Source organism: Humulus lupulus, chromosome 3, assembly GCF_963169125.1.
Source record: "Humulus lupulus chromosome 3, drHumLupu1.1, whole genome shotgun sequence".
In the NCBI taxonomy this organism is placed as follows: Eukaryota; Viridiplantae; Streptophyta; class Magnoliopsida; order Rosales; family Cannabaceae; genus Humulus; species Humulus lupulus.
The window spans coordinates 210,009,046-210,030,176 of NC_084795.1; the positions used below are offsets into that span (position 1 = coordinate 210,009,046).

The 21,131-nt window shown below is 42.4% G+C and overlaps 1 protein-coding gene across 1 annotated transcript in view; it reads right to left on the bottom strand.

Annotated features, from left to right (window-relative positions):
* Positions 1 to 505: 505 nt before the first annotated feature.
* The window catches only part of LOC133825365 (receptor-like protein 54), a 44,328-nt gene continuing 23,702 nt past the window's right edge, over positions 506 to 21,131 (bottom strand). The window contains exon 2 of the mRNA XM_062258320.1: positions 506 to 897. Coding sequence (XP_062114304.1) covers positions 506 to 897 — 392 coding nt within the window. The remainder of the gene's footprint in view (positions 898 to 21,131) is intronic.

Below are 21,131 nucleotides of genomic sequence, written 5' to 3' on the forward strand. Positions count from 1 at the left end.
TGTTCATATAGACTCGCAAGCAGAGTTGCCTAGGTGGATGTATATGAAAGATCTGATTAATAATCAATGATTACTTTGCCATTTGGGGCTAGCTCAGGTAGTTGGGTATGTGAGTGTGTGGGAGGGGGCAAGGGTTCAATTCCCCTCTGTATAAAAAAAAAATCAATGATTACTTTCTTGGGTGATCATCTTTGAATAAGGCTGTTTCGTGCTTGAACTGTATCAAAAGTTCCCCCTAAAGTTGTTCTATTCTAAGCGTAAGACATCACTGTCATTTGCACTGGAAATGTAGGTGGTGCTTGCAAGTTGCTCTGCTGATTTGGGCAGGATAGGGAAAATAGAAATAAAAGAATTAGTTAAGCGCATTTTCATTATATTTTGTATGGCAGGATAATAACCTCCTTTAGTTAAGCTCTTATTCTGTTTTAGCAGTTAAGCCAAGACTGTTTAGTTGTTAATATATTTTCTTGACAGTAGATACAGTTTCTTGATAGTTATTACTGTTCTATCCAAGTTCAACACTCAATAGATTCCAATCAATGCTCTTATGGTCTTTCACTGTATTAGGCAACAAAGTTTCAATTCCCACTTCATCCAAGCATTTTGTCATCAAAGGGAATCCACAAAGTCTTTTATTACCAATAAAGGAATCTGCTGAAAATGTTTGCAATTGATTAGCCTTTGGTATCCTTCCAACCAGCTGATTAAATGATAGATTTAGGAATGAAAGGAAGGTGAGTTGCTCTAGTGAGGTTGGAATTGACTCAATCAGGTTGTTCCTCGAAAAATGTAATGACTCTAATTTCCTCAAGTCATCTATAGAAGATGGGATTTTCCCAGTGTGAGCATTGTTGGACAAGTTGAGAACAGTAAGAGCTTGAAGCTGTCCCAATGCAGCTGGTATTTCTCATGTACATAGTTATGAATACAATTCATTTTATGATCAGATGTGTAGGTGTTCTTGGTTACCTATGATGCTATATTATCATTCCATGTTAAAAACAAAACGACCCCACTAAATTGTACTTTACACCTAAACCCCAGTTTGTTTATTTGCTCTTTATTTTATTTCCGTCATCATTATCATCATAAGCTAGAGATTAAAGTGGTTATATCATATTCCTGAAGAGGGTATGTTAGTTGTATCTTCTTTTTTTCTTTCAAAAAGTCCCACCTTCGTATGAGTTCCACAATTTTCTTTGTTTTACTTAGTTCTTTTCCTTAGACATGTGACTTTTAAGTTGAGATATGAAATATTTGATAAATTTTCAGGAGTCCTCTCTATCGATTGGGCTTTAAGTTTCTTTATTAATGGTTAAGTTTTCAATACTTATACTCACTTAAGGTGGTGTCTTTGGTGTTATACTTATATGAACTCCTTATTTCATGCTTTTTACTGAGTTAGGATAGAGACTGTATTTAGAATATTATTTTCATTAATTAGCTATATTGATAAAGTCTAGATATAATATTTACTAGTAGAGTCTAGATATTGTTTTTCTAAGTTTATAAATGGTGGTATATACATATTGTTATTATTATAATTATAATATTTTTGTTGAGAAATTTGTTAGCCCACACTCTTCCGTTTGGTAGATTGAGATGTTGGAGAGATTGACATTATATCCACTGGAATTTTATATTGAATTTAAAAATGAATAAATAAATTTTAGGTGATTGTATATTAAATAAAAAAAGTTGTTCGAGTTCAAATGACTCGATCTCTACATCTTTTTTATCTCTTGACTTATAATCTTCATAGCTGTTTCTCTTGAACATTGAACATAACAATATCTTATAATCTTCATAACAATATCTTATAATCTTCATAGCTGTTTCTCTTGACTTAGAATATTGTAAAATTTCATATCAATCTAGTTTCTATCAAAGATGGGTTTTTATCAAATCAACTACAGCTATGAAAAAGAAAAGGATAGGAGCAAAAGTAAGCAAATCAACTACAACATTCAGCCAACAATTTGTATTATCAGGGATGAGAGAAACGAACTTGAGGCGTGAGGCGTGAGGCGTGAGGCAGAGAAAGAGCTCCACTCTGGAGCGTGACTTCGTGAGGCGGAGAAAGAGCTCCACTCTGGAGCGTGTCTTCGTGAGGCAGAGATGAGTTGAGAAGACTTCGTGAGGGGAAGAGACGAGACGAGAGTGAGAGATGGAGACTTCGTGAGGCGGAGAGACGAGACAAGACTGAGACTTCGTGAGGCAGAGAGACGAGACGAGAGTGACAGATGGAGGCTGAGAGAAATTTTTTGGGTAACTTAGGGATTAAAATTTGGCAAATGAGACTCAAAAGAGAAATTTTCCTTTGGCGCGTGAGGTTTTTTCATATGGCACCAAACTAATACATTCCAAATGTTTTTAATCACCCACCATTAATAGCACTTCTAAATATATGTTATTTTTTATGTCAATCATTCCGACCTCCATCAATTCTCCCATTACACTTGGGCTTTCAAAGAAATCAACTGGTACTACATTCAATGTTTCAGCCTCTTTGGTGGTAGTAAGTCGTGCCAAAGCGTCAGTGTTAGAGTTCTGCTCGTTGGGTATCTGTTCAACATAGCTAAACTCAAATTCAGACAATTCCCCCTTACCTTAGCCAGGTAGCCGCCATCTTGATGCCTCGAGCTTGATACTCTCCCAATATTTGATTTACCACGAGTTGGGAATCACTATAGTATTGGATGACTTTCGCCCTCAGCTCTCTTGCCACCCTCACCTCAGCCAGTAAGGCCTCATATTCTTCTTCGTTGTTGGATGCTGTAAATTTGAATCTAAGAGCTGCATGGAACAAATGTCCTTCAGGCGAGATTAAGATTATCCTAGCTCCTGATCCATCAATGAAGATTTTCAATAATTCTTCCACCAGCTCCCTCATGTGCTCGTCCTAAAAATCAGTGCATTCAGCCATAAAATCAGCGAGGGCTTGACTCTTGATTGAAGTTCGTGGCATGTATAATATCTTGAACTGGCTAAGTTCGATGGCCCATTTTAAGAGGCGTCCCGACGTTTCAGGATTTTGCAATATCTGCCTTAAAGGTTGGTCGGTTAAGACGTTGATAGAATGGGACTAGAAATATGGTCGGAGCTTTCTGGAAGCAAAAATTAGACAGAATGCCAGCTTCTCTATCAGTGGGTACCGTGATTCAGCTCCGAGCTGGTTTTTGATCATTGTTACATAATACACTGGTTTCTGAACACAGTCTTCATCTCGAACTAACACGATACTGACTGCATTCTCTGTCACAGCCAGAAAAAGAAAAAAAGACTCTCTAGATGTCGGTTTGAATAATACCATGGGCTCTGCAAGATGCATTTTCAGAATGTGGAATGTCAGTTCGCATTCTTCGATCCATTCAAATTTCTTGTTTCCTCTAAGCAAGTTGTAGAATGGCAGACACTTGTGAATGGATTTCGAGATGAAGCGATTTAAAGCCACCACCCTTCCAATTAGGCTTTGAACTTCCTTACGCGACTTGGGGTAAGGCATGTCTAACAAAAATCTGATTTTTTCAGGATTCACCTCTATTCCCCTTGTGTTGACTATGAACCCCAGAAATTTTCCACATGCCACCCCAAAAGTGCATTTCTGGGGATTCAAGCTTCATGTCATATTTCCTTAAGATTCAAAAGTATTCTTCCAAATTAGATACATGTTTATTGGCAGTCTTTGACTTGACAAGAATGTCATCAACATACACCTCCATGTTTCTCCCAATCTAGTTAGTGAACATTTTAGTGAACATTTTGTTGACCAAGCTTTGGTATGTAGCCCCGACATTTTTCAATCCGAATGGCATAATGTTGTAACAATATATGTTATGCTCGATCATGAAACTGGTATGCTCTTGGTCTATAGGGTTCATCGCGATCTAGTTATATCCAGAGTATGCGTCCATGTAAGACATGAGCTTGTGAACTGCCATGGCATCTACCAACTGGTCAATGCTTGGCAGTGGGAAATAGTCCTTGGGACTAGCCTTGTTTAGGTCAAAGAAGTCGATATAGGTTCTCCACTTCCCATTCGACTTTGGGACCAGCACGGGATTGGAAACCCAAATTGGGTATTTTTCCTCCCGGATAAACCCGCATTTTAGTAACTGAGCTATTTCTTCCTCTAGTGCTTTAGATCGGACTGTTCCTAAAACCCTCCGTTTTTGGGATTCTGCAGGCACATTCTTGTCCAAATTTAATGTGTGCATTATTATATTTGGACTAATTCCCACCATATCCTCATGTTACCAGGTGAAAACATCCAGGTTCTTCCGTAAAAAATTGACCAGCTGCTTCTTTCTTTTGTTTTAAAGATTCTTTCCAAATTTTTACGACTCTTGAAGCATCTGTGAGGTCGATGTTCACTTCCTTGAGCTTTTCTATGGCTTTGAGCTTTGACTTGTCTTTGCCTATCCATGGGTCAATTTCGCCACATTCGGCGACCTCACTATCCTCTTCTTGTTGAGGTTCTTCTATCCCACGAGTGACTTCTACTTCTTGGGACTCCTCACCTCCGTCATTTATGACCATCGCCTACTGGCTAGGTTGTGACTTTCCCTTCATAGAAATGCTATAGCATTCTTTGGTAGCGAGTTGATTGCCTCTAACTGTGCATAACCCTAAAGTTGAGGTAAATTTCATTGCCAGGTGGCGGATCGATGTTATGGCTTCAAATGCCATCAACGCTGGTCGACCCAAAATTTCATTGTATGCAACCAGACAATCGATTACCACGAACTCTAGTACGTTGGAGATAGTTCACGACTCTTCTCCCAATGTCACCACTAGTCTGATTGTCTCTACGCCCACAATTCCTTCACCCTATAACCCATAAAGAGTCATCGAGGTTGCCTTCAAATCTGATACAGACAGTCACATTTTATGGAGCTTCCGTTATCCACCAATATTCGTCGGACCCATCGGTTGGCGAGCTGCACGGTTATCACCAGTGGATCATTATGTGGGAATTGGACGTGGCTAGCATCCTCTTCCGTAAAAATGATTGGTTGTCTTTCCAATCGCTGCTGTTTTGATAATCGTTGCTCCGGGATGAACTCCACCCCGTTATGAGCCTTCAACACCTCTTTTGGGCCCCGCTGCTCATGCCCACCAAATGAGGTCCTCCAGTAATGGTTATATCTCCCCTACTATTGGAGGAGGTTCAACCTGATTTGCATGAGCTCCAGATTGACCTATCGGAGCATTTAGGACCGGTTGAGAGTTCTGTCTGGCAGGATGATTGGGAACTACTCGATTTCGGGCATACTAAGCCAACGACCCAACTCGGATGAGATTTTCAATTTCATCCTTCAGCTACCGACAATCATCAGTGTTATGATCGATGTCATTATGGAATTGGCAGAATTTTGAAGAATCTCTCTTCGCCCTTTGGTTTCTTAAAGGTTCTAACTCTTTCCATGGGAGGCGATTAGAATTAGCCAGAAAGATACACTCTCGCGTATCCGTTAGGTCAATATATGTAGCGTAGATATTTTTGACCTTCTCCACAGACTTGGTTTTTTTGTCTCGCTCTGATCGCTCTCACCATTCCCCTTCATTTTGTTGTTCCCCCATTGGTTATTCTGTGTAACGACTAGAGCCATAGCTGCAACATTCATTATCACTCCAACAGGTTCGATAGGAGGCTGGCTGGTTCCTGCGACAGAAGTTCGTGCCTCCTCCAGATTTTTCCATTCCTGAGCTCAGGCCAACAATTAATCTATGGTTTTAACTCCTTTTCTTTGGAGTTCTTGCCACAGGTTGCCCCCGACGAGGATTCCCGTTCTCATTGCCCTGAGCTTGGAGCTGTCATCAACATCCCTTGCTTGTGCAACAACAATGACTAATATGCTCGGAATGATTTTTCAAAATTGAATTTCTTCCACGAGCTTATGGAATGCCTCTTCTATTATTTAAACCACTGTCTGGCAGGCCCGACCAGAGTTGCAGGGAACAAGACATACCTTAGATCGAGCCTGACATTGTGGGCCATCATCATGGTGTTAAACATCCGAGGTGATCAGACGGTTCTCCATCTCCATCAAACTTCGACATGTGTGACATCTTTAAACCTACAGGATATGCTACCGCTGCAATGTTTGGAGCAAAAGATTCGAGCTCCTCATCTGAGTCGCAATTGTCCTTTTCCTTCCCGGACAAGAGTTTTTTCATTTTCTCGTCCATTAGAGCCAGTCTCTTTGGTCCCTAGGTTAGCTGGGGGTTGTTCAACGACTCCCATCCTATTATACGCGTTTGATGGGTTATTGTCCTTCCAAGCTTGAGCTTGGTTATGTGGGACATTCCCATTGTCGCATATTATGGATGGACCTCCCTTATGTCGAGTATTGTTAATATCCTCATGTCGAGCTAGATACCTTCTCTATGAGTTCAGATGATTGCGCAGGTCGGGTTGTGGATCATATCGACAACTTTGTGCTGTACTCAAATGATTTCTCAAGTCGCTCTCAAACCTACCTCCATGATGGATCTCTGTCCAGTAACTTCTATTTGTGAAACTTACAGCTTACTGTTGAGACCAAGAATTTGGATTCTCAACACGCGTTCGTGGGATGGTAGTATTTGCAGACGGGGGAGGATTTCTTTTGCTGTCCCCATGAGCCGGAATATCTCATTGGGGATGAGGTGGTGTTGGGTGTCTTACAGGTGATGGAGGGTGCCTTATTGGCGAGGCTATCCTCATTCCATCAGGACAGACTAAATTAGCTCGCCTTGGTTCTACTCCAATGCCCTAGTTCTATGTGCCTGGTGCTCCGATTATGGTACAGAGGGATTTGCTGGAGCGTTATGCCTTCGTGAGCTTGTCCCAGCCCCCCTCGCGGATTGTGATGGGAATTTATGGGAATTTGTGAAGAAGGCACAGAACTTAAGGTCGCAGTCCTAACTGACTGACTGACATGCTGATGACCCCTGTGATGATCAGTGGGCCGAGCATTCTGGTGATTTCGCTCTAATGGCACAGAACTCGGAGTGGCAGTTCTGATAGATCGACTCAGTTTAGGCTGGTTATTCCTGTGGGATTGATGAGACCCGCTTTTCCTCTTTCCAACATTAATGTCGGTTGCAAGAGGGGGTAACTGAGCCAAGACCTCCTCAATCTGTCTATTTTCCCTAGCGAGATGAATCCTCAACTGCATGTTTCCATCTCGACAAAAGTCAGGTACCCTGGATTAGGATTTGGTGGTAGCGACGCCAAACTTCCAATATCGTCCTGACCCGCTGGTTGTTTTCCTGGAAGTTGTTGAACATCCGGGCCCCTTTCAGTGGTAACAACGATATGATGGGCCTCCTGCCCACCAGGCTGTTCTGTCTCATTATCATGCATTGATCCAGTGACCACCATGATGAAAGTTGACTAGAAATTGTGAAGCACTAATTTACTCTCAATGAAAGCACCAAACTGTTGACGCGGTTTTTAGCCAACAGTGTATTAAGAAATAAAATGGGTAGATTAGTGCTCGATTATAAACCGCAATGAAATAACAAGCATTCACTGAAAAGCATGGAATTTTTATGTGGTTCAGTGGTTAAAATCCACCTAGTCCACGAGTCAATATTATTACTGTTTCTCTCTCTATTTCTGCAGAGTTTCGGCAGTACCAAGAATCGTCCCCTTCCCTGTCCAACATTCCTAGTATTTATAGGAGAATTAAAAGGAGAGATGGGTAACCGTGTAAACATACCGCGTTATTATATATGGTATGTAATTAATACATATTATTCCCATTTACATTGGGATATGATTTGATAACAAAATAATTATGCTACTGCTATCTCAGATAATAAATAATAGTTATATGATACAACCTAGTCATTAATGAGCGCACAACGATGTCCGGAATCTCTTGGGATCCTTCAGTATGCGTCATATCTAGATCTTTACGAGCTGAATATCTCACCTAAGCTCGTGCTTGGCAACTATGTAACGCCCTAGATAGCCAAGACCGTTACACTGTGTGTTTATAAATGTGCTAGACTTGCTAATCAAGTAATTTAATTAAAAACGTGTTACTGAAACTATAGTGGAACTAGGGTTAAAAGATTTTGGTCTCAAAAGCCGCATTTCTTATAAATAAACATTTTCTGTTTATGCGGGATCCCAAAAATAATAAGATTAAACAATTTACAAAGATTCAAGATTTTTGGGATTATGTACATTTAGCCCCGCAAGATTGGTCCGACTTGTCTTTGCCTTTACCTACACCACGTAGCCCCCGTTATCCATGGCCCAGCAAGAAAACACAATAACAGAGCATAAACAATCAACAGACAATCCAATATCTCATATCACATAACCTGTTCTCAACAGTCTAAGCATCCATGATAACAAAGTAATCAACATACCAAACATATCATTTCATATAAATAATCAATTCACAAATGATAACTAGGGTTAGCTCCCTTAGGCCACAACCTTTGTTTATCCCACTGACTCCGGCCCGCTTAAACCGAGCTCAGTGAATATTAAGCTGTCCTTAGCTACCAGTGGCCAAGTCGCGCCCTGTGCGCAAATATTGTATACGGCACCCTTAGGCCATTTATCACATGTCCCATGGCATAATACCATCTTTGACATTATACAAATATCGGGAGCACTTAGTCCCATCACAAACACATAATCGGGTGCAATTTTCTTACCTTTAGATTCGCTAGCTTCGTTCACTTTGATCCTTGAGCACGATCCCTCCTGAGCCCTAGCGTACACCTAGTCACAGCCATAGATCAGAATCATCACCAAATCTCAAGTCCAAAACCTAACCTCGGGACCAATCCCGAGCCCTCGGGAAGCCCCTATTCCACCAAATGAGGTTGTGGAATCGAACCCCGAACCCCCCGAGCAAAAACCCTTGAAAATAACTCAAAAACCCCTTTCTGGAAATAGGGTAGCGCTACAGCGCTCTAAGGAGGGCGCTACAGCGCTACAAACAGAGCCCAAAATCATCCCAAAGTATATGGCCTAGCACTAAAGCGCCCAAAGGCTTGCGCTGTAGCGCTAGTCACAGAACAGCAAATCCTGTTTTTTCCTCCTTCAATTTTCCCCGAGCCAAACCTTACTAAAACTTCTCCAAACTTCAACCAAACTTAGTAACAAGCTTACTAACATGTCTAACTCATCCCAAGCATCCCAACCATACAAAACTTAAGCACATGCACCCCTAATCCAAGATTTCACCATAGCTGAACCTAAAACTAAGAAACTCAGCAAAACCACAGAATCACAAAGCTTGAAACCAAAGTTCCTTACCTCTGATGGATGAGCTTTGCTTAGGTTAACCTCCTCACTAGCTTGGTCTTCACCTCCTCAAAGCTCAGCTCCAATTTCCCTAGAATTCCTCACCAAAACTCAGCTCAAAACCACAACCATACCAAGAACTTGAAACTGAAAAATTACCTTGAGCCTTACCTCAAATGATGAATAACCTCAGCTGGTTTCCCCAACTTGATCAAGACCTCAAGTTCACAATCTCAGCCTTAAGCTCCTTTGATTCTTTCCCTTTTTCCTTCCCTTCTTTTCCTTTCTTTCCTTTCCTTTCTTTTCTTCAGAATTTCCAGCCCTTTCTACACTTTCCACTAAGGCATAAAGCCTGAGTAATACCTATCCTTTATAAGCCAAATGACCACAATACCCTCCCCTTTAATTCTAAATCTTTTAATCCACCTAGGGGCATTTTGGTCATTTCACCCAATTCCCGCTAATTCCTCGAGTGTCTCTAATATTTTTCGCTTACTTCCCGACACATAACTAATCACCGATTATATTCCTCAATGTCAAAATAGACTCCAATATATTTTATAAATTCCCGTTTATAACCCCAGCCTCGCCCTGAGCCGGGTATAAATTACCGCCGTGACATTTTCGCTAACCAGCTCACTAGGATCGTCTCGAATCACAGATTACAAATATATCCACATAATAATGTGGTCTTGACAATTTATCACATATATATACAGTTATGCCCTCAAATGGCCTACATGCATACTAATACACATAATCATGCATCTCAAATATTCAAATAGTCGTATAATATACTTTTAATCATTAAATCACCTTTAATCCAATTATGCCCTCCTAGCACACTAATCATGGCCCTTAAGCCTTATTAGTAAATTTGGGTCATTACATACTATCTTAGTCCAAGCTCGTAGTAAGTTCAGAATGCCTAAAACTGGGTCTAATCATTATGAGTATCGAGTTGCTCACATGGTTAATAACCAGATATTCTACTTGGTGATTCTTCTACACTTTCAACTGCCAACTGTACCCGACCTGAGTAATTGAACTGCTGCTAAATTTAGGGTACAAAAAGTTCAAACCCCCGAGCCTTCCCAAGCCTAATACTAACCTAGGCCAATGTTCCCTAGGTAGGCCGCGACCTAGCCCTGAGGTCGCGGCTCGCCCCAAGTTATAGGCGTGGCCTTATGCCTTTGGGGGGAGGCGGGCCGCGACGCACCCTCAAATCAGAAAGCCTTCCCAGGGCATTCTGGGCATGCGGGTCGCGGTGCCCATGAGCTGGGTCACCATCTCAACATCCTTCCCAACCAAAACCTCAAAATTCAACTTTAACATGTATCTAAGACAAAAGTAGTTTCAGTTACAAGTCTAAAACCCTTAGTTACATATCTTAAACATAAAAACACTCAAAACCCTCGGAATTTACCATCCCAAATCACTATCCCTCAAGAACCTAGACCAATTCACCCCAATAACCTAAAGTCATAGCAAAACAAGACATGGGTCTTACCTCAGCTTGCAGCTTAGTTCCTCAGCATACACTTCGTTGATCCTAGCTTAATTTCCCTCTGGTTTCTAGCTCTAGTTCCAACTTAACTCCTTGAATTTTCCTTCTTTTAGCTTCAAGTGCTCCTTAGGCTTTTAGAGAGAGAAAATGTGAGATGGAGGGAGTGAGAGAGAATTGAGAGTTCTCAACACTTGGGGTGGTTTATGGCCAACTCTAGAGTTTCCTCCAGTGAGTTAATCTTTTGACTCAAAATGACCGAACTACCCCCCTTGGATTACTTAGTCCTTTAATTTGTTCTAGGGGTAAAATAGTTTTTTCCCCGGTTCTCGCTAATTGCTCAAGTGGTCCTAACATTTACCAATTAATCCCATCGTATCCAATTAATTACAAATAATTATTCATTCCTTAATAAATCCCAAGATATTCTCGAAATTCCCAAAATATCCCCAAGCTCCCCCCGAGCGGGGTATTTAAACCCCGTTTTGACCAATTTGCTAATCCGCTCACTAAGACCGTCTCGAGCATACACTAAAAATATATCCACATAATAATGTGGTCTCGACCATATATCACAGATAACCACATTCATGCCCTTAACGGCCTAAATTACAAATATGCCCTAATAAGCTATAAAGGGCCCACATGCATATCTAATCCTCATAAACATGCATATAATGTACTCACATAATCATATTAATCATGCATGCCACGTAGACATGCATTTAACCAATTAAACACACATATAAACCAATTATGCCCACCTGACATGCTAATCAAGGCAGTAAGCCCTATTAGTAATCTTGGGATGTTATAGAGACGATCCTAGGGAGCAAGCTAGTGGGAAAGTCACAACGGGACCAATACTTGACTTGGGGAGTGTTAAGGGGTATTTTGGGTATTTAGTACATTACTGGGATATTGGGTAATGAGAATAAATATTTGATGATATATTCGTAGTTAGTGAGATCAGGAGGGAATTCTAGGGATTTTGACTATCTTGCCCTCGGAGACATTTTTGGGTACCCCGAGCTTTGGGATTTGCTTAAGGTTACTTAAGCTTGAAGTAACCTAACAGAAACAAAATACATTCAATATTCTCTCTCTATCTCCCATTCGCTCATTTGACGCCCGTTAGCATTTTCGAAGGAAACTCAAGTTTTAGAGTTCAGATTCAAGTAAGATTAGAGACATAACGATTCTACGGATGATTGGAAGCTTGATAGCAGGAGGATTTAGCTGGGAAACTGATTAATCAGAGGTAATCTAAGCTTTAATTTCTAAATTTTGAGTTTCCTTTTATTAGATTTTTGTGATTTTATGAGTTTTTGATTGGGTTGTAACTTGGGTTTTGATGGTTTTGGGCTGTTGTGTTATTTGGGAATTTTGTTTATGGGATTTGTCTATGTTTGGATAGGTTTATGGATGGATTTGGCATGAGAAAAATGGAGGACAATCTGAGTTTTCTTGTCAAGTCTTTGCCTTGCTCTTGGGGCACCGTGGCTCAAATTGGTTGAAGGAGAAGTAGGTGTCTATGGCAGGCGCGCCACGACGCTAGTGCAGGCAGGGGCGAGGCTCGAGCCTCTGACATGAGCGACCTCAACTCAAAGGCTTAGGGGCCGCAATGCTTAAGGGATTTTTGGCCTTGGGGATGTTTTTAGTGTGGAAACTTAAACCTAAGTGCTCGGGATCGATCTTGCTACCTAGTTTAATAGGATTCGATGTCCCGGAGGCTAGAACTCATTCCAGAAACCTTTATTTACTTATTATTGACGAGATTTTATATTATGGTTGTGACTAGGTTATCGCTAGGGGCTTGGAACTGGGATCGTACTCGAGTGTCGTTCATTCATAACTTGTACTTATACCAAAGGTAAGGAAACTGCACCCGATATATGATACATGTGATTATGGCTTGGATCGAATTGTTGAACAGGAATATGAATAGGGCATGAATGCCTGGGTGTGCATGATTATGTTATTGCTTGTGATTGTCGATTAAGCATGCTGAATGCTTTGTATTTGGATATCTGAGATATGATATATGCCTGTATGCGTTATCTGATTGAGAAAAGCATTGACTTATAAGTCAAGGGCGGAAATAGTGCGCTAAGCGCTAGTCATTTTGGTAAGGTTAACCAGAAGCACATAATACGCTTGTCCGACCTATTTGTCATGGAAAACATAGTGCTAGGTACGTTGGGCCAACTCTAAAGCTGGTTGTACAGAGGATAGGGCAATGTGCCCCGGGGTGACTTATTAGTCCCATATCCTAAGGCTAGGCCCCAGACTTGACTTATGAGTCAAGGATGACTATAGTTCACTGAGTGCTGGTTGAAAAGCATTGACTTATGAGTCAAGGATGACCATAGCACACTGAGTGCTGGTCAAAAAGCATTTACTTATGAAGCAAGGTTGACCTTAGCACGCTGAGTGCTGGTAAAAAAGCATTCACTTATGAGTCAAGGACAACCTTAGCACTCTGAGTGCTGGTCCAAAAGCATTCACTTATGAGTCAAGGACGACCTTAGCACACTCAGTGCTAGTTGAAAAGAATTTACTTATGAGTCAAGGGTGACCTTAGCACGCTAAGTGATGGTCGAAAAGCATTGACTTATGAGTCATGAATGGCAATAGCACGCTAAGTGCTAGTCAAAAAGCACTGACTTATAAGTCAAGGATGGAAATAGCACGCTATGCACTGGTCGATGTGGTTATGCCTAATAAGGAGCGTGATACATGCTTGACCGACCTGTTGGTCTTAAAAAATTATACCGCCAGGTACACTGGGCCAGCTCCAAGGCTGGTTACACAAAGGATAGGGCAAATGGTCCCTGGGTGACTCATTAGTCCCATATCCTAGGGCGTCGAGCCCCAGTATGATTTATTAATCATGTATTAGGGCGCTGAGCCACATCATGATTCCTTAATCATGTATTTTGGCATTGGACTCTAGTATGATTCATTGATCATTTATGTTGGGATATTAGTCCCATATGACGTTGTAGTCATTTATATGAATGGTATGAATGCATGAGTAGGGATATTACTGCTAGGCATGCTTATTATGATTTGGTAACATGTTATTAACTACTTATGAGCATGCTTAAGTTTTCTTGCGTAGCCTTGGCTCACGGGTGCTTTGTGGTGTAGGTAAAGGGAAAAGAAAGCTAGACCATCCTTGAGTTGGAGAACTTAGGTGACGATGTGTACATGTGCTGCTGCTCGACCACCACCTCCGAGGATTTAAAGAGGAACTAGGGTCAAACCCTATTTTGCCGCTTATGTCGGCTGGTTGTAACTTTTTCATTGTAATTGACCTTTTTAAATGTATTTCGGAATCCCATGTATGAGGTAAACGTTTTAGTGAAACGATGGTGTTATCCAGATTTCTGGATAGCGTTTAGATTGATGTCCTCGGGGAAGCAGAATTATCGATGTCTTTCACGGTAGGTGACCAGAGCTCGCGGATCCACAGAAAGGCTTCGCCTCTCCTGTTTAGTATCCGGATTACTCTTCCAAGCAAGCACAACACGGAAACTCGTCGACTCTCCCGAACTCCCGAAGGATACCCCTCGGGGAGGCCCCTTCCAGGAGAGGCTCTTCGAGTGGTCTCCGCGGAAACAGTTCCGTGCCTCGCACAGAACAAAACCGAACGGCCGAGTCCGGGAGAAGGCATATTTGGAATGATATCCGTCTGACACAGGATCCCGCCTAACACGCCCGTCAGGTCAAAGCCGCACACATCCCAGCACGCCTGAGGGTACCTTTTCGCCTACTGTTCCGCTGACAACTTGGAAAAGACGGCTGACTTTGTGTGTTCCCCATACTTTCACGTAAATATACCCACATAGAGTCTTGTAGCCATGCTACTACAGTAATTGTATCCCCTATTTATGGCTGGTGTAATTAAGACTCATGTACGTAGAGAAAAACCCTAATCCGAAACCCTAGCTATAAAGACCCCTTCATTTTACAAGAAGAGGGACGAACAAATCACATAGCAAAAACTCTACTAAAATCTCTCTAGCTTCATCTTCTTCAAGAGAACCCGAGAGAAACACTGTGAGTGTGTGAAGTTCTTGTGCACCAGCCATCTTACTGTAACCTTTTCCAAGTATAATAACATCGACTCGTGGACTAGGGCTTGTTAACGCCTGAACCACGTAAAAACACTGTTTGTTTAGTTACATTTCAGCATTTCTACAGTTCTTATCTTTTTATTATTCTGTTAGTTATTCGTTTCCGAAAAACTCGATAAACAGATGGTAACTTTGACCAAAATTTTAACCCTAAACCAGTAATCATCTTTAGTTACACAGTTATAGCCAAATGACTCATTTAGCGAGTTTAGCACTATTTAAAATACACAGTGTAACAGTCCCTGAGTAGTAGGATGCTACAAACTGTCTGTCCCCCCGAGTATGTAATCCGTACTATCGCTACTAGGGGATTTAACTTTTCCCCCAAGTGTATATCTCGGGGCTTCCATTTGCCTTTCAAGATCATCTCACAACTCCTCAGGCTCAATGCACTCGAGAGGAGATATTAATCCGTACTATCGCTACTAGGGGTTACTTTAAGGGTCTATTCTTCAAAGTATTTAGCTCGGGTCCCAACAACATGTCAAGACTACAACTCAGTCAGGGCCTCTTAGGCGCAATGTCCAAGAGAGGTGACCTTGAGTCCACTCGCATTGACCGAGGTTTTAGCATTAGGGTCCCGCAAAGTATTGACTTGGAAGTCTGGCGACTTCAGCCTATGCCCAAGTATAAGAGACTCGGGCGTCCGTTCACATCTCGAAGATTAGGATTTGGTTATTACTCCTCGGGTGCACACTGTCCTCAGGAGGTTAAAGTTTAGGTACCAGAAATCTTATCGTTAGAGAAGAAGAAGAGGAAGAGTTTTTTTTTCATGTATTTTCTTCTCATTTTTGTTTTGTTCAAGTTTTTGAATCAAAAAAGAAAATCAATGCCTTTTTGCTATTAGTAGACTCAGATTTTGATGAATAGATGAAGATTTTATTATGGTTAATGATCTGTTTTAACAAAGAGTTTTGGAAGTTTTGAAGCTCTGTCGATGACTACTTTAATTGCGTTTGGTGTTAACTCTGCTTTCATTTTTCTAGTATATTTGATGCATTGGATTTTGGAAGTGTGTTTTTGAATATTGGGTCTCTTTGCTTTTGATTCTTATAGAATAAATCGATTTTTTTTTATAAAAATATAGCATGTGCTTCCTTATTCTGAAATATTGGATATGTATTGGATTTTGGAGGGCGTTTTTTCCTTTTGAATAATGGGTTTTGATTTCTAGTATATGAGCTGGTATCTAGTCCCATTGTATATGATTGGATGCTTAATTTCAAAATCAGAACAAACGAAAAATATTTTATAATGCATACCATCCAAGAATATGTGCTAAATTTGTTACAAATTATTTTGAACTTGAGGTCATATAAATGTGTGATCGACAATATCGTTCACAACATTGATTACTCAAGGGAATTTTTTTTTAGCGACATCATTTGCAATGTCCAATGTTTTGGTTATATTTTGTGTGGACATACAATTACTCTTGGTTATATATTCATAATCATAAAAGTGGATTTTTTAGAAAATTAAAAAAATATATGGAATAAATAATTTAACTTTCCAAAATCTGAGAAATATTAAAAACATAATGCTGATACCTCCCTATGCTAACCATCGGGAGCATAGGGAGGTTATGGGTACTACACTTGTCGACTATTTTAGTTCCCCGGTCTAACCTCCCACTACTTGTTTGTCCTAACAGTTAAGTCAATGACTTGGTGGTTGTTGGAACACCATGGGCTTAATCAAAGCTCCTCAGGCTCAAATTCCTCGAGAGGTGACATAGCCCGCGTGCTCTAGACTGAGTATATTGGACTCAACTTCCCTTTCACAACTCGAGATCAAGGGACTAGGGCAGAGCTCCTCGGGCTCGATGTCCATGGAAGATAACAAAAGTTTATTATTGCGCTACTAAGATTCTATCTAGTTTCTAGGTGCTAAGAACTATTCTACTTGGAACAAGCTTAGTCTCCTTGGCTAGACTCGATTAGTTTCCTAGGTTTCCCTATACTTGGGGTGGTGACACTAGGCTTACTCCGCTTGATAAGCTTAGTTTCCTCGGTCGCTCCCTGCAAGTCGTGATGCTGCCCTAACTCCATGCCCCCCAAATGAACAGAGACTAGTCTGCGTTCACTTGTTCAGGCCAGCGAGTGGGTGCTCTTATGCATAACATTAATAGAATAAATGAAACTAAGAAGTATAACCAAACAATAAATTTCTTTCTTACTGTGTTTTATATAGACGGTTTCCATTAAATGTGCCTGAAGGCTACAAGGGATACTGCAGAAATTAACAAGGTTTCCTACTCATACTACTGGTAATACCGTTGAAGATGCTCGACATTCCAGGTGTGGGGAATTATCTTCCCAATGATTTGGGCCAATTTTTATCTCCCCAGACATACAACGCTCTAGACTTTGTTGGGCCCTCCCACTTAGGTCGCAACACTCTTGCACCTGGGTTTCGGGTGGCTAAGAAGATTCTTCGAAACACCAGATCTCCGACCCCAAAATTTCTATCCTTTACTTTAGAGTTGAAATATCTGGCTACCTTCTGCTGGTAGGACGCTACTCGAAGCTGAGAAGCTTCACAGAGCTTCTCCATGAGGTCCAGAGATTCTCACAGTAAAGCATGGTTCATGGTTGGGTCATACATGTCTCGTTGGTGTGTGGAGATTTCTGCCTCAACAGGGAGCATAGCCTCATATCCATTGGCCATGGAGAATAGTGAGTGGTTGGTGGAGGTCCTGGCAGTGGTACGATAGCTGCATAATGCCCTAGAAAACTCCTCGGGCCAAGCTCATTTTGCCTGTTCCAGTCTTTTCTTCAAAGTGGACTTGAGTGTCTTGTTAACTGCTTCCTTTTGGCTGTTCGCTTCTGGATGGGTCATAGAGGTGAAGCTCTTGATAACTCCATGCCATTGATAGAAGTCAATGAATACTTCACTATCAAACTACAACCCATTGTCGGAGACTATCTTCCTTGGGAGCCCGTACTAGCAAATGATGTTTTTAATGACGAAGTCTAAGGACTTTCTAGAGGTGATCGTTGTGAGCAGCTCAGCCTCCACCAACTTTTTGAAGTAGTCAACGAACACTATGGAATATTTCACCCACCTTTCTTGTAGGCAGGGACCCGATAAGGTCGATAACCCATACAGCGAAAGGGCATCGACTAGTCATCAGCGTAAGCTCATTTGGAGGTGCTCAGGGGATGTTAGCCAAACACTGGCACTTGTCCCACTTCTTGGCATAATCCATCGCATCTCCATTCATGGTGGACTAAAAGTATCCTTGCCTCAAGATCCTTTTAGAAATAATTTGCCCCCTAGCGTGGTCCCCACAAAAGCCATCGTGTACCTCTCGGAGTATTATAATGGCTTTTTGCTTGGACACACATCGGAGCAAAGGCAAGGAATAACCTCGCCAATATAGCTTACTATCCATTATTACGTACTGAGGTGCTTGATATAGCATCGTCCGAGCCACATTGTTGTCTTGAGCTAGCTTCTCGGAGATAGCTTCTACCTTGGGGTTGTATAACTCCATCAAACCATCTTGGGGTTGTATAGCTTCTACCTTGTCAGGAGCTAAGATTTTTGTAGCAGCCACGTAGTGAATGGGTACCACATTGATCAACTCAGTGTCTTTGGTGGAAGCCATCTTAGCCAGGGCATCAGCATTGGAATTCTACTCTCACAGCACATGCTCCATAGTGAATCTTCTGAAGTTATGCAACATTTCTTGAGCCTTAGCTAGATACGCTGCCATTTTTGTTCCTCGGGCCTAATACTCACTGAGTACTTGGTTCACTACGAGTTCAGAATCGCTAAAAATCTTGAGGCCCTCGACTTTGAGCTTAAATGCCACTCGAAGACTAGCGATTAAGGTTTCGTCTTCTGATTCATTGTTAGAGGCATTGAACCCAAAACGGAGTGCACTGTGCACTCTGTGTCCCTCGTTTGAAGACCCGTCTACAAAAAACTTCCAGGCTGGTCTGACCACTAGGACACCTTTAGGCTTTTCATGATTCCCCATGCACTGGGTGATGAAATCGGCTAGTTCCTGACCTTTTATAGCAGTCCTTAGATGGTAGGTGATATTGAACCGACTTAAGTCCACCGACCATTTGAAAAGTCTTCCTGACGACTCTGGATTTTGAAGGACTTGCTTGAGGGGATGGTTTGTGAGGACCTTAATTGAATGCGCCTGGAAGTAGGGTCTTAGTTTTTGAGAAGCCACCATTAGAGAAAAAATTAACTTCTCCATCAGTGGGTACCAAGACTTTGCGCCGAAGAATCTTTTGCTAATGTAATAGATGGGGTGCTGAACGCGGCCTTCCTCCCACGCCAAGGAAGTACTGATAGCATTCTCTGAGATAGCCATACAGAGCAGGAGGGGTTCTCCGTCTTTGGGCTTGGACAAAGTCAGAGGATTTTTCATGTGTGCCTTGAGATGCTGGAATGCTTGTTCGCACTCTTTTGATCATTCGAATATCTGACTTCCTCAGAGCACATTAAAGAAAGGGATGCACTTGTCAATTGTCTTGGAGACAAAACAACTCAAAGTTGTGATCCTTCCTATCAGGCTCTGAACGTCTTTATGCTTCCGAGGAGATGACATTTAGATTAGGGTCTTGATTTTCTCGGGGTTTGTCTCAATTCCTCGAGCACTGACGATGAAACCTAGGAAATTTCTGGAGGCCACCCCAAATATGCACTTTTGGGGATTTAATTTCATTCCGAACCGGTGGAGCACCGAGAAAACCTTCGCCAGGTCACCCACATGGTCGGGAGCTATCCTAGACTTAACCATTATGTCGTCCACGTAAACTTCCATGTTTCGCCCCAGCAGGTTCTTGAACATCTGGTTTACCAGTCCTTGGTAGGTGGCACCAGCGTTCTTCAGTCTGAAAGGCATCACGATTTAACAGTAGACACCCTTTCGGTCCAAAAACTAGTTTGCTCCTGGTCCTCGACATGCATGGATATCTTGTTATAACCCGAGTATGCGTCCATGAATGACAACAAATCGTAGCCAAAGGTCGTATCGACCATTTTATCTATCCTTGAGAGTGGGAAGTATTCTTTCAGACAAGCCTTGTTTAGGTCCAAGAAATCGATGCATGTCCTTCAGGTGCCATTTGGCTTTGGCACAAGAATAGGATTGGATAGCCACCTGAGGTATTGGGCCTCCCGGATAAATCCGTTAGTGAGAAGCTTGTCTACCTCGACCTTAAGAGCCTCTTTCTGAGTTTGATGAAACGTCCTCTGCTTTTGCTAGACGAGATCAAAGTTGGGATTAACATTCAAAGTGTGGCAGATGATGTTTGGATCAAGGCTAGTCATGTTAGAATGCGACCATGCAAATACGACTTGGTTTTTGTGGATGCTAAAAAATTCCATGCTTGTGACAGGACCAAAACATGCGCATTTGGGTCTCTGCCATAGAAAGGATCTCGTGCAGCTGGGCACGCCTCGCCCAGGCCAGCGCCTCGTGCACCCATGGCATCCCAGACCTTCTCGCCACACCTCGGCCATTTCACCAGGGCCTCGCGAGACCACCGTCTCATGCCCGCCTTGCCTCAGCTGTATCACCAAGGCCTCGCGAGACCACCGTCTCGCACCCGCCTCGGCTTAGCCGTATCACCAGGGCCTCGCAAGACCACCATCTCGCACCCGCTTTGCCTCGGCTGTGTCACCAGGGCCTCGCGAGACCACCATCTCACGCCCATCTCACCTCGGTCGTGTCACCAGGGCCTCGTGAGACGGTGGTCTTGCGCCCGCCTTACCTCGGCCGTGTCACCAGGGCCTCACGAGACCATTGTATCGCGCCTCGCACAGCATGCAGCACCTCGCGTCTTGCACCCTACGGGAAGCATCTCGCGCATCAATAGGCGCCTCACTAAGGGTGGCGTCTCGCGTGCATGGTAGCGTCTCCCGAGATAAGCCCACTTCACATGGTCATGCCTACTCACCTAATGTGGGCAAGGACTGTCACATGAGCCTCATGCCACAAGCGAGGACAAGTTCCCCAAGGAGACAAGCATCTCGCGGAGGCAGCCGCATCCTTAGGGGGCTCGTGAGACATAACCTTCGCAAGACATCTCACGTTCTTAGGGGCCTCATAGGACATGGCCTCTTTGAGGCGTCTCGTGCCGCATATATGGCAAGCCTCACAGCGATTCGACGCGAAGTCAGAAGAGGTACGGAGCGCACGTACAAACCAAAAGGAAGTAGAGTACGGAGACAAGGCCCACGCCGGACAAGTAGTGGT